Source organism: Podarcis filfolensis (genome assembly GCF_964270895.1).
Source record: "Podarcis filfolensis genome assembly, chromosome: 1".
Lineage (NCBI taxonomy): Eukaryota > Metazoa > Chordata > Lepidosauria > Squamata > Lacertidae > Podarcis > Podarcis filfolensis.
In genome coordinates this window covers 25,126,551-25,140,812 of record NC_139604.1, presented here as the reverse complement: position 1 = coordinate 25,140,812, position 14,262 = coordinate 25,126,551, and the positions used below count along the sequence as shown (strand labels likewise).

Genomic DNA, 14,262 nt, shown 5'->3' with positions numbered 1-14,262 from the left:
TCACTCCAACTCCCTGAAATGCAGGAATATTTATTTATTTGTTATTTGTTTATTATTAAGTTTACATACTGCCCTATACTGGTTCACAGGTATAAAATCACAGTATAAAAAACACAAAATACACAAACGAAATAAAAACAGGAACAACCCAATAGCCCCTTGCAAAAGATAAAACAGAATTTAAAACACACACATGCAATATTTGTAATAAAACATGTAAAAATAAGCACCCACCAGGTATCACCAAAGAGTAGATTAAAAGATCAATTTAACTGTCTTTCAAATCAAAACATTTTAGCCATCTCCCCCAATTGTAACCATTCATAGAAGCTCTTTGATCTATTAATATGCAGCTGTCCCATAAGGGAATCGAACTTGCAACCTTGGCATCATCAGCACCACACTCTAACCAACTGAGCTATCCAACCCCTTTCTTGTGCCAGTGGTGGGCAGGGCCTGCGGCAAATGTAGGCCCAGAAACCAATGTGCCCCATTCCTTTGTAGCAGGCTATGTCAACCCCTCTCATTCCTCCATCCAGGAAAACAAGAAGCATTATCAGAATTCAAGAACACCCTCCAGCCAGGCAAAAAGCCCTAAAGGATGTGTGTGTTTAGCAGGGGCAGTGAGGAATGTGGCCTGGGGGTTGGGTAGCCCAGAGGGCCAGCTACAAAGTGTCTCCATACCTGTATCCTAACCTGCCAGCTGTTTGATGACACCCCTCTTCCCCTACACTGGTCAAGTGCTCCAGAAATAAAAGGTGGGACAGATACAAGGCACCTGTAGCGTTATGTAGATTGATGCCCAGCTTTTTCAACTTTCAAATTCCCAAAGTGACAGGTGCTAAAAAGTTATAGCATGACCTGGGAATTCAAAATATATTTTGGTTAAATTAACATAATTTAGTGAAATGTGTGTAAAATCGAAAAATTGCATAGCAATCATTAAGAACGATTGTCAACCATTTGCAGGTATATTTATATACTCATATTATGTTTACTAATTATTATGTAGGAAGCGGGAGGAGTTGTCTTGTTGTTTTGGTTTAAATATTTACTTTTGTTTAATCCTGTATTTTATTTTGTGAGATCTTTTGATGAAGGGTGTTATATACGTTTAATATATACATAATAAAATAAATAAACCATTGTCGTTTAGCATTACCTGACATTTCCAGAAGGTAAAATTGAGATTCTGTGGTTTTCCAGTTTATGTGTACTTTCATCAAGCATAGACTTACCAAGCTAAATGTTGTCCAGTCACAAAAATAATAGCAGATTCCAGTTCCTCACACCCAAAAACATATTTTTAAGACTCCCCAGTGAACAAAATTTGCAAAAATTAAGTTTCACTCTCTAAAATGACATGCCCCAGCCTGCTTTGGTTTTATTAACTTCAGGCTCAGGAATAAATTGGCTTTTTGTTTGTACTTTTTTTTGGGGGGGGATACTGAACCTTTAATAGTTTTCTCGAAGAGGGAATGTTAGCTGTTGTTGCTGGCACTCACACAATCCAACAGGGCCTGGGCTTCCACTACAACTGACTTGCTACCATTTCAGCATATATGAATAAGTTCTGGAAAGATTGAATAGTGCGGCTTACAGCTTTTGAGTGTTTATTTCCTCTGATGCAAGGAATTTCTGTTGTGTTTCTCCCCCAGAGCGCTGCAAATGCAAGCCAATAAAAGCAACCCAGAAGACTTATCTTCGGAACAATTACAACTACGGTAAGCACAGCAGCCTTCAGCTACCTTTGAAGTAGGGCAGAAGGTTCAGTGGAAGCAGGAAACGGTTGATAGAAGCGGTTTCCTTGGCATTTGCCCTTGCCACTCCACACCCTCACGAGGCAAGTGATCTCAGCCAGAGCTGCTGGGGAAAATGAATTAATTTTAAGTGCCTGTCAAATGGCTCCTCTTCCCCACACCCTTCCATTTCCATGCATAGAATAGAACAGGGGTAGGCAAACTAAGGCCCGGGGGCCAGATGTGGCCCAATCGCCTTCTCAGTCTGGCCCACGGATGGTCCGGGAATCAGCGTGCTTTTACTTGAGTAGAATGTGTCCTTTTATTTTAAAATGCATCTCTGGGTTATTTGTGGGGGGCTGCCTGGTGTTTTTACATGAGTAGAATGTGTGCTTTTATTTAAAATGCATCTCTGGATTATTTGTGGGGCATAGGAATTTGTTCATTTCCCCCCCCAAATATAGTCCGGCCCACCACATGGTCTGAGGGACAGTGGACTGTCCCTCTGCTAAAAAAGTTTGCTGACGCTTGGAATAGAATGTGAAGATTAGATTATTGTTTTAACTAGTAGATTCTTTCTTTCTTTCTTTCTTTCTTTCTTTCTTTCTTTCTTTCTTTCTCTCTCTCTCTCTCTCTCTCTCTCTCTCTCTCTCTCATTATATCATACCTTTCTTCTCCAAGCAGCTTAAGGTGGCAAATGTGGTTCTCCAAGCACAACAACCCTGTGAGGTAGGTTAGGCTGAGAGGCAGTGACTGGTATGAGGTCACCCAGTGACTGGCTTCATGGCCGAATGAGGATTTGAGCCCTGTTCTCCTAGGACCTTAGGTAAAGGTAAAGGGACCCCTGACCATTAGGTCCAGTCGTGACCGACTCTGGGGTTGCGGCGCTCATCTCGCTTTATTCTAATCGCTACACTACATTGCCTATAGGATTATAAAGATGGTTCTTGATGGAAATATGGGAGAGATGCATTCCCACCCTCTCCTAGCTGCTGTGTTAGCTCAAGGCATTTCAGAGGCAGCAACAGGGAAGGTTGATGGAGAGCTGACTTTCTTAGCTTCTGCCTCTCCTATTGGGGCGTCATAGCTTTTGTTTAATAGTAGAAGCCGTGATGGAAGGCTGGGGACTTTGCCCCGGACTTTGTGCTTTCCTTCAAAGAAAGCCCTTCTGGAAAGAAAGTTAGGAAGCATAAAGTGTGGTCCTAACTAACCCCACTCAGAGAGTCCAAACACACAGGGACAGTCCCTCTCCCTCACTGAGTCACATCCCCACCTGACCATTCAACTCTCAGTTTCCAGCTTAAACTCCACACTCTCCTGATGGACCGAGCATCTCTCACTGGTTGCTGGCTTGATCTCTGAGTCAGAGGAGGGCAGCGGGATGTCTTAGGCCAGAAACACTACGGGTTTTGCTTGTGGAAATGCTTCCAGTTGATTGGATGCTTCTGGGCCTGAGTGCTATTCCCTCAGTCCTGTTCTAGACCCCTGGCCTCATCCTTTGAAGAAGGGGAGTCTGACCCCAGGCCATGACAGGATTGGGCACAAGTGCATCCATTCCTCCAAAATGGAGGGCAGAAACCCCTAAAGGACTAACAAGGATGGATTACTAGGCACAGAATGGGGAGAGGAGGAGAGAAACTGGTGAAAGCAAGCATGGAATAGAGTGGTTAGAACATTGCCACATGTTCTCGTTGCAACGGGGGGGCGGGTGGTTTTTCCACAGGTAGCACTGGGGTTATTGGCATGCACGTCCTGCTGAAACACGAGAAGCTCCACTTGTATTGCCGATCCACCAGCTTTTGGAGACATTCCCTCGATCTCTCAACCTCTTTTTTTAATGGTGTTTTCATTTTAATGAGGCTGATTTATTGTGTGTTTTGATTATGGGTGTTTATCCATTTCAGCGTTTCAATTGGTTTGTTTGATAGTGTAACTACGGATGGTTATATTTTGTGTAACCGGTTGTTGTTTTTAGACTTCATAAAAGTATACAAAGTAGAAGCTGCCATAGAAGCCAATTTGGACATGAAGAAGTATATAGACAAACAAACAAGCCGCTGTGTTGCAGGGCCCCCGCGTGGAATAATAATTAGCACGATAACAAAATAAATAGCACCATAACATGACGATAAGACTTCCATTTAAAACGAACAAGCAGACACGATATTGGGCTCAGGAGGAGAAGCATATAAATATTCAAAAAGCTTTAGGCTGATGCAGCTCTGGCTGCCGTAACCTTAACCCCTCTTTCTGTTATTTTTCTCCAGTCATTCGAGCTAAAGTGAAGGAGGTGAAGACCAAATGTCACGATGTCACTGCAGTAGTGGAAGTGAAGGAGATACTAAAATCTTCCTTGGTGAACATTCCTAGGGACACTGTAAACCTGTACACAAACTCTGGCTGCCTCTGCCCACCTCTCAGTGCTAACGAAGAATACATCATCATGGGTTACGAAGACGAAGAGCGCTCGAGGTAACTGTTCTTTCTCCCCCACTTCCTATGGGGGGACTTCCTGAAGAGGGATGCTACATCGGTTTGTACCACTACATAAAAGGTCCCATTGCACATTGGGAACTAGCCTTCCAAAGGTCTTTTAAGTATGCTGCACAAGGCCTCATCTGAAGATGTATCAGTAATCAGGCTGATGCATATGGAAGAAGATGCACCCTGACGCATTGGTCCACACTGCGCAAGGCTTTAAAGTGTGGGAATGAAAGTAACATAAGTACCTTCCCCTCAGCGAGTAATGGAGCTGCCAGAAAACATTTCTAGGGATGTAGCGGTATGGGGTAAGGGTGGGGGTGGCAATTACCAGGGAAGAAGAGTTTGAAGAAGAAGAAGAGTTTGGATTTGATATCCCGCTTTATCACTACATTAAGGAGTCTCAAAGCAGCTAACAATCTCCTTTCCCTTCCTCCCCCACAACAAACACTCTGTGAGGTGAGTGAGGTTGAGAGACTTCAGAGAAGTGTGACTAGCCCAAGGTCACCCAGCAGCTGCATGTGGAGGAGCGAGGAATCGAACCCAGTTTACCAGATTACGAGACTACCGCTCTTAACCACTACACCAGAAGTTGAGTGGTAGTCCATAGTTGGCCACAACTGCTATCATTCCTTACCATTGGTCATGCTGGCAGGGATAGATGGGAAGGCATCATATTGGTGACCTCTGTCTTCATAGGTTGCTTTTTCCCCTTCTTGAACATGAAGCATTCCCTTTCTCCCTTGTGTGTGTGTGTATCACATCACATCACATCACGTCATCATATCATATCATATCATATATTACGATGCATTGTTGACATTGTTTTCCTGTAAATGTGTAGGTTGCTCTTGGTAGAAGGCTCCATAGCTGAGAAATGGAAGGATCGACTTGGTAAAAAAGTCAAGGTAAGACAAAAGTTTCATGACTTGTTTGATCATGTTTGACCTAAGCTTGCAGAGGGATCCAGCCTTTGGTGTCGCTCATCAACACACGGGGAAGACTTCCAGAGCAAATGAAGTTCTCCTTCTCAGTGATCCCAAATCTCATACCATACTCTTTATTCTGAAAAGTATAAATGAACATGTAAACATTCCCAAGATTGCTGTAAAGAGATTCCACCCCCAAATATATTAATATTTAGTCATGTGCCATAAAACGAAATATGACTTAAGACTAAACTGAGGCCCAAAAGCCATGTCAACATTCAAAATAAATGTGAAAATCATCAAATTAGTACCAGTGTTTTGTGATTACACCTGCTATGATGATGATAAAAAAATGCACATTACTACTTGTTTATATAATAAAGCAGTTTGAATATAAGCCTGACAATCGCCTTTAAACTCTAAATGGCTTAGAAATAGGATGCTTAAAAGACAACACACACCCCTCCTACCCCAAAACAACTCTGCCCATCCCCTGAGGTCAGCCGGAGAAGTCTCTGTTTGCTTGGGAACTAGACAAATAAAAGATTTCACAAGGCAAAAGGATCCTGGAGCAAATATATCCTTTTGCCGGCATCGGAATGCCATCAAGATAACAGACAGGCACTTTTGCAGCCTGGAATCTGCAACAGAAAACATTCGCCTTCCAACAGCACCTTGGAAGGTAGCAGGGTGCACAAATATCTCTCTGATCATAATCCAGCCTTTATTTATTTAAAGCTTTTAAAACTTTTTATACCACCCTTTTATTGCTGGGTGGTTTACAAGATTTAAATATGACACTCCCCCAAAAAACACACCACTAATGCATTTTTATATATAAAAAGAGAGCGAGAGAGAAAAAGAGAGATATGAGGTCAGCAGATAAAGGTTTAGTCAATGAAACTTAAAAGAATGTGAAAAGCATTTTATAAGCCCAGACACATAAATAGCTGTTTGCCTGGTGCTTAAAAGAAAAACAATATTAGTGCCAGGCAAGGCCCCCTCACCCGGAAGGGCATACATTCCATAACCAGGGTGTCACAGCTGAAAAAGCCCACGCCTTATGCTTCGCTTTGGAAGTGAAGGTGTCCAGGGGAAGGGCTTCTGCAGATGATGTTAGAATATGGTTAAGTTGATATTGAAGAATCAGCTTGACACCCAGTCATTTAGGGCTTTAGAAGTAAAACACCAGCACTCAGAACTGGGCCAGGAAGCAGCCAGGTGACCAGAGAAGCTCTTTTGAAAGTAACGAAATGATGCCTGTGATGCTGTATCCAGTGCAAGTTCCGTGCACACAATATTGGAACTTCCTGTCCCCTCCAGTCCCCTCCATGCTCTCAGCTCTGTGGGAGACTTTGTATGCTTCTTTGCATGCAAGAAAGCCTCTGGACCCTTCAAATAGCCAATTGGGTCTAATATCCAATGCAGCAGCTCGACTGGTGATTGGGAGTGGCCATTGAGACCATATAACACCGGTCCTGAAAGACCTACATTGGCTTCCAGTACGTTTCTGAGCAGAATTCAAAGTGTTGGTGCTGACCTTTAAAGCCCTAAACGGCCTTGGCCCAGTATACCTGAAGGAGCGTCTCCATCCCCATCGTTCAGCCCGGACACTGAGGTCCAGCTCTGAGGGCCTTCTGGCGGTTCCCTCACTGCGAGAAGCCAAGTTACAGGGAACCAGTCAGAGGGCCTTTTCGGTGGTGGCGCCTGCCCTGTGGAATGCCCTCCCATCAGATGTCAAGGAAATAATCAACTATCTGACTTTCAGAAGACATCTGAAGGCAGCCCTGTTTAGGGAAGTTTTTAATGTTTTATCGTGTTTTTAATATTCTATTGGGAGCTCCCCAGAGTGGCTGGGGAGACTCAGCCAGATGGGTGGGGTATAAGTAATAAATTGTTATTATTATTACAAATTTCTTTAAAGAGGACAAGTCTCTGGTTACTGTCAGCAGTAAACCCACTGCTGCTTTTGGCCAGGTGGATTAATAGCCAATACCACCCCAGTTAACTCCATTTGAAAGTGGATACAACACCAGTGAACAGGTTACCAGTGGTTTCTATCCATTGCTGCTAGTTATATCTGACCATGTAGAGATCCTTTTGCTGCCTCCATTCAAGTTGTCACTGTTCTTTAACCCCCATATCGGTTTCTCTCAATTGTGTTTGCTCTTCTGTTTCTTTTGCCGCTGCCAAGAATATGAAACAATAGTTCATTGAGTTTACTCAGTTTGTCCCTTCAGTGGTTTGGAGAGCATTAAGTCGGGAACTTCAAGTCCCCGTTTTTTGAATGACTTAGCAACATGAATAAAATGATATGAGCTCTGTAGCTCAAACTTTGTGTGTTAAAGCACATCCAAAGTACCTCAAGGTTCATTCACCACAAACAGAATATATACATTGCACAACCCTGCTTTGACACTTTTCTTTTAAAATGCATTAGTGTCTGCACCCATTGCTTCTCTAAAGCCAAACTGATCTGGAACCTTGAAAATATTATTCAAACTTACTGGCTTTTCATATGCATTTTGTATTTAATGTCATATTCTCCAAATCCTCGCTCTGAAGCCAACTGTTCAGCATCCTGACCCCAGCATGTGGGATTAGCAAATTCTTAAAACAAACAATCTCAGCTATGAATCTGTAGTGTTGCATTTGCCTTTTAGCGAGGGCCAACAGATTCAAAAAAAGGTTTCTGGAATGATGAGCTTACAGGGAGGCAACCAGCACTAGGTGAAAAACAATGAGTCTCGACTGCTCTCCTGACAACTAGCAAATGTATAGATTAGAAGATATAGGTCCAAAGAGGAGAGGATAATGTTGTTGTTTGTTGTTCTCCCCCCCCCCCCGCAAATGAGGCCCAAAGGTCAATGAGTGCAAAAGGCTACTGTCTGCGTGTCAAAGAGATATGTGGACCACAAGGGAATACAGAGTCCAGTCCAATAAAATAAGAGTCCTGTCAGCCTGGGTGTGGCCTTCTCCTGACTAGCAGCTGGAGATGGAGTGCAAATAAACTTTTAATGACAGTCCTGTCATTTTCATCAGGTAGATTCTCAGGAGGTGGAGAAACTGGAATTTGCAATAAAATATACTTTAAAGTTTGCTCAGCAGCGGAGACTGATAGCACCCTCCATTTGGGCTGACAGGATTACACCATCATCACTTAGTTTCTTCATCCATTGTTGACCACTCTGCCTGACAGATATAGCTGGAATCTCCCCCCCCCTTTTTTGACACCTGTGCTGTCAACTGATAAATATATAAATAAAGGAGCTACTCACATGACTCTGACACAAAAACCCTGCGCAAACACTAAATCATCCCTCACAGATGGCCATCCAGCCTCTGCTTATAAACCTCTAAGGAAGGAGAGTCCACACCTTCCCAGGGAGACCACTCCACTGTCGAATAATAATAATAATAATAATAATAATAATAATAATAATAATGATAATAATGTTTTATTATTTATACCCCGCCCATCTGGTGGCTCCCAACAGAATATTAAAAACATGATAAAACATCAAACATGAAATTAAACTTCCCTAAACAGGGCTGCCTTCAGATGTCTTCTAAAAGTCAGATAGTTGTTTATTTCCTTGACATCTGATGGGACAGCGTTCCACAGGGCGGGCGCCACTACCGAGAAGACCCTCTGCCTGGTTCCCTGTAACCTCATTTCTCACAGTGAGGGAATTGCCAGAAGGCCCTCGGAACTGGAGCTCAGTGTCTGGGCTGAACGATGGGGGTGGAGACACTCCTTCAGGTATACTGGGCAGAAAGATTTTCCGAATGTTTAGTCTGAATCTCCTTTCTTGTAACTTGAATCCATTGGTTTGGGTCCTGCCTTCCAGAGCAGGAGAAAACAAGCTCATGGTGAAGGATAGAATATATATATATATATATATATATATATATATATATGGGGGGAGAGATTAAAATTTGAAGGAATCCAGGAAGACAGAAAATGCATGAAGAGAAACCCACAGTGACAGTTACTGGAAGGGCAAGTGTGAACATGAGATGGGTCAAAACATATAGTCTTGGCCCCCAGCCCTAGAAGCCACAAGTTGTGGTTTGTCCCTCATACTATGGTCGCTGTCTTGCCCGGCTGTTGCACTCACATCACTTGACGGCTTTCTCTGCTCTTTTTTCTCAAATGGTTCCACAGGTGGCTTCACTTAGGCTTCATTTTTTTTTTAAATAAATAAAACTAAAGGCCCTTTTCTGGCTGAGTCATCACGTTGGTGTTGGCCAGTTCATTTGCACAGTTAATACGATCGCTAAGGTGGCCTGGGATTGCTTGATTAAAAGCATGCTGGAGGGGGAGAGGGCAATGTTTAAGAATCGTGTGTCTATGCACCGTTCGTTCATATAGATGTATCCTATTTCTTGTTTTCTTGTGTTTCTAATAACACCCCTGGGGCTAATCTTACAAACATTCTTGTGTGTACAAATCATGCAACGACCTCAGTCCGAGCTGGACCACTTGCTGTGGTTTAAATAGGCTGGTGCATATAACGAAAACTGAATTGCTACCTCTTCCACCACCCCCTACCCCTGAAATAGATTTGGAGCAGGGTTTGGGGTTTAAACACAGTAGTTAGCCAAACAAAGAGGTAATACTCAAAGGTGTCGTTGTGTTAGGCTGTTGCATCGAAAAGAACAAGGAGCCTTGTAGCACCCTAATGACAGACATTTATTTATTTATTTAGATTATAGTTTAGTAATTATGCATTGTAATTGTTAAGAGTGAATTTCTATTTCATCATTATTTGCTGATATTTAATTTTATTGTATTCTAATGGATTGGGTCTTTTTTTAAATACTACTTTAATTGATATAAGTTGTTTATTTTAAAGTTACATTTTTATTATGACTCGTCTTGTATTGGGTCAGATTGTGATAAGGTGCGTGGTCTTCACTGCACATTTTGTTGCTTCTTCTTCGTCAGATGCAGACTGAAGCATACAGTACAAAATACTGCCTCTGTTTTTGCATCTCAAACTGTCATCCTCTTCAATTATTAGAAGCCACCTTTGGTTCAAAATAGTGGGAACCAACTTGATGCAGTTAATTAAAACTGCAGCTGTTGCTGTTGTTTTGCATTACATCAGAGGCGGGAACGGACTCCAGCTCCTCTATCCCTGTGCTAGCTAGGGGCTGATGGAAGCTGGAGTCCACTCACATCTGGAGGCCATGGAGAGCATGGCCAAACCAAGTGAAGATGAGTTCCAATTTAGAGTGAAAATAAAACAAAAGGCTGAATGTATATCTATCTATCTATAATATCTATAATATCTATATCTATTACATATCTATAATATTGTCACTTTGGCATGTTTTATGGTGCATTTGACTGCAGCTGCATTTAAATTATTTTGTTGCTAATTTTATGGTTATCTCTTGAATACATTGCTGTTTTTATTATGTAAGCCACCTTATACTGAATAGGTAATGGACACATATTTCAAATACAGTGGTACCTCAGGTTACATACGCTTCAGGTTAAAGACTCCGCTAACCCAGAAATAGTGCTTCAGGTTAAGAACTTTGCTTCAGGATGAGAACAGAAATCGTGCTCCGGCGGCGCAGCAGCAGCAGGAGGCCCCATTAGCTAAAGTGGTGCTTCAGGTTAATAACAGTTTCAGGTTAAGTACAGACCTCCGGAACAAATTAAGTATTTAACCTGAGGTACCACTGTAACTCAAACAACTGCCCTTTCAGCCTGACAGTATCCCACCTCAAAGGATGTTTATACTATAAAAAAATCCAGGGGCAGTTTTAGCACAAACTTTTTCCAAACTAAGATTCCAACAAAACATTACACTCACCATGGTGATAAATATCTTCATGGTGTTTCCTCACCCACTCAGTATAACAAGGCACAGTTCTCAGTGCATGATTTGTCCCAGAAACTGCAACACAAGGCAAACCCTGGCTCATTTCTCCCCAGTTTGTTTTGTTTTTCAGGGGCTCTTGCCTCATTCCTTTGCAGTTGTGGAGAGCATCTGAGGTGAGGTTTTCAACAATGATTAAGGAAGGGTGCTATGTTCACCCAGAACACCAAGCCATAGTTGAAGTAAACCGAGGTTTATAAAGTCAACAACAAATCATGATTTCAGATTGTGGCTTCTTGGTAGCAAATAAAGCATAGTGAAACATACTAAGCCAGTTTAACAAAGCATAGCTTAATAACTTATGGTTTAGTGTTATGTGCAAACCCAGAACATTATGTGATGGTCGCTAATTACCGTAACCAATTGCTTGGTGGAGAATCATTCTGGGCAGATTTTCAGCAAAAGATGAATGTGACGCCCACCCATCTGCAACTATAAAAATATACACTCTTATTATGTTTATATAAGCAAAAGTATAGGTGAGATCTATTCGCAGTTTTTAAAACAGTTGTTTCAGTACTAAGAACCCACAGGGCTGCTCTTCCACTTTTACAATGTGGATCCAGAACTTCATGTGCTAGACCAGAAATGTCAGGAGCTTGTCCTACTCGAGAGTAGGAATTCTAACAAGAAATGGAGGAGAGACACTAGATAGACATATTCTCACTGAGATGTCCCTTTTAATAAAAAATGAAATATGAAAGCAGTTCACCTTCACACAGAGATATAAAAGGTTTTTTGTTAGCATTTAAGCATAGTCTGAATTGTTTTTATTCAAAAGATGAGAAGCAGCACATATTTTTTTGAGAGGAGAGGGCAAATGCAGCTACAGTTGTTTTGGCAAGGAATTATTCCTCTTTTGTTTTACTATAGAATTTTGATTTTAAAGGGAAAGTCGGACATTATTTGGTAGAACTAGTATTGACGTAAATGCTGACATAGCAATACATGGAGGCGGCCAACATTTCTAAAAATAGGCATGTATGTTTCCTTGGAGATCAAAATATTAATAGGAATGATACGCCATTGTAAAGGATACAGCAATAAAACAGAGTTTATTGAAAAAGAGGGAGGGGTCAAGCTCGAGCAAACTCTTAGAAGGAGGCGAAACCTGCATCAGGACCTCCTCCATGAGCTTTGTAGCGATGTTTTTAAAATAGATGTTTGTTTGTTATTATTTTTCAGCGCTGGGATCAGAAACTCCGCCATCCTGGGAAGGGCAGAAACGAACCTGGACAAAGCGATTCTGCTCAAAAATCCAGCAGAAGCACCAACCCGCGGCAAAGGCACAACTAGATGCAAAAATGTCACGTGTCAGGAAAAAAATAATAACAGTCCATGGACTTCTATAAATTAAAAGACTTGCCTTGTTGGAGCAGCAAAGAAGAAATTGCACTATTGCACGTTGTATTCTATTGTTTACTATGAGATCATGTTGTAGTCCAGATTAGTTTTATCTTCTTCTTGTGTTTTCTGGCCCCTTGTATTTGTAGGATTATAGACACGCAGAATTTTTTATTTTATTTTTTGATATATTATCCTCACAAATATCTGTGGACCATTTCTATGAGAGTGGTGTTTTTTTTCTTTTTTGAAAAAAAAGGCAAATGTGACACGGTTAGCAGGTGCCAGAGCCACCGTTTGTCCATAGTCAACTGAATCTGTTTATGTGCTCTGAACCCATGCAATATTCAAGTTGCCCCATTCTTTTCAGCAGAGGGACTTGATGCGTTCATGCATTGTCTTCTATGCGTAAACCAAGGGTAGGTCACCGCAGAGGTCTGGAATGGAAACAGTGACACAGGGTTGGGTCAGACTACCTTCTCTGTAGTGCAGTAAAGGAGTGAGATTGTGCCTTATATGCCCTCTCACCAGGCACACTGGTGAGATGCCCCAGCTTGCTGCAAATTATTTACATAGGGCTTATGCATCTGAATTTCAGCATGTGCAGGCCCCAAGTGTATATCATTCCAGGCTGGGGAGAAACTGTGTGATTCAGTCCTTTGTGCCACTGAGATCTGGGCCGTAGGGTGCATTTTAGTTCCCCTACTGCGCTCGGCACCTATATTTGGGAGTCGGCGAAATCATCTGAACTGGGTCACAGTCACACAGACACGCAGATCCTGAAATTTCCTGGGTTTGAAAAACAAAAGGGCCAAATGTATACATGACTTGGGAACTGTGAGGGTTAACAGTCAAAATTTCAAAAGGGAAGACAAGATGATTTGCAAGTTTAGCCAAGTGGGCAAAAGAACGTTGGACCAAACATGGCATAACAATGTAATTAATCTGAGCAAGGGGGAGGTTCTCTTACCCATTAAGAGTTCACCCTCCCACCCCCTCAGCCTGTTAAAACCCTTGTTGGCAGTATGGAAAAGAAGGATTATACAAAGAGATTATACCAAGAGCTACCCGTACCTATTGGAGTAGGCCTGATAAATGTCGATTCCTCTTCAATAAACCACTCACATTAAGTCTAGCTTTAAAACGTTAACCATGACAAATGCCGCACAGAGGACTCGTTTCTGAATGTCTTAATCCTTGTGGGAAAGGTTTATAGAATTGTGAAGTCTTGCCAGAAGTTATGTTAAGCTTGCTCCCCCTGCCCCTTCTTTTGTTGTGAAGCCACAGGAGTAGACTATCTTCACCAGGCCTCCTTTTGGGCAGAAACCTGCACTGTGTCAATTCCACATTGTAGTTCTGATTGTGTTTCAGTGGCTCCATTCAACAGCAGCGTTCGATGGTCAGCACTGGAGATGCATAACTGAATAACGGCTGCTGCTATGAAAATTACGGCCAAGCACCATGCCACGTTTCTCAGTGAACAGAGACTTTATCCTGACTTTCGTTCCCTACCCACTTGCAGGAAACATACATTTTAATAGCTTTTTGACATATTTCAGTTCCGATCGTCGCATCCTTTAAGCTTTCCGTAATGGTGCCAATAGCTGGGGAAAAAGTAATTCTGCCTCTTCCTATTATTATTATTATTATTTTTATATTAAAGTACAGAAATATCAGTAGAATACTGAACTAAAACAAAACAAATATTTTAGCAGAAAATAAAAACATTTATGTTACAAACTGTCAGCCTTCTCACTAATAGCGACGGTGCCTTCTGCTGGAAATGAATTTCCTGAAGCGTACTTGAAGTGGCATAGGAACCCCCACCGATGCCTGGTGCGGACCAAAGTTGAGCTTTATTTAGAGGAGCTG

At 42.0% G+C, this 14,262-nt stretch overlaps 1 protein-coding gene and 1 long non-coding RNA gene across 3 annotated transcripts in view; both read left to right on the top strand.

Moving 5' to 3' along the window:
- Nucleotides 1–14,130, top strand: part of FRZB (frizzled related protein) — a 33,858-nt gene extending 19,728 nt beyond the window's left edge. For both annotated transcript variants that reach the window (XM_083572513.1, XM_083572514.1), the window contains 4 exons: nt 1,659–1,724; nt 4,007–4,211; nt 5,065–5,128; nt 12,232–14,130. In XM_083572513.1, coding sequence (XP_083428639.1) covers nt 1,659–1,724; nt 4,007–4,211; nt 5,065–5,128; nt 12,232–12,342 — 446 coding nt within the window. In that variant the 3' untranslated portion in view covers nt 12,343–14,130. The remainder of the gene's footprint in view (nt 1–1,658; nt 1,725–4,006; nt 4,212–5,064; nt 5,129–12,231) is intronic.
- LOC310743828 overlaps nt 1–14,262 on the top strand; it is a 603,392-nt gene that overhangs the window by 563,063 nt on the left and 26,067 nt on the right. The gene's annotated exons all lie outside the window — the stretch shown is intronic.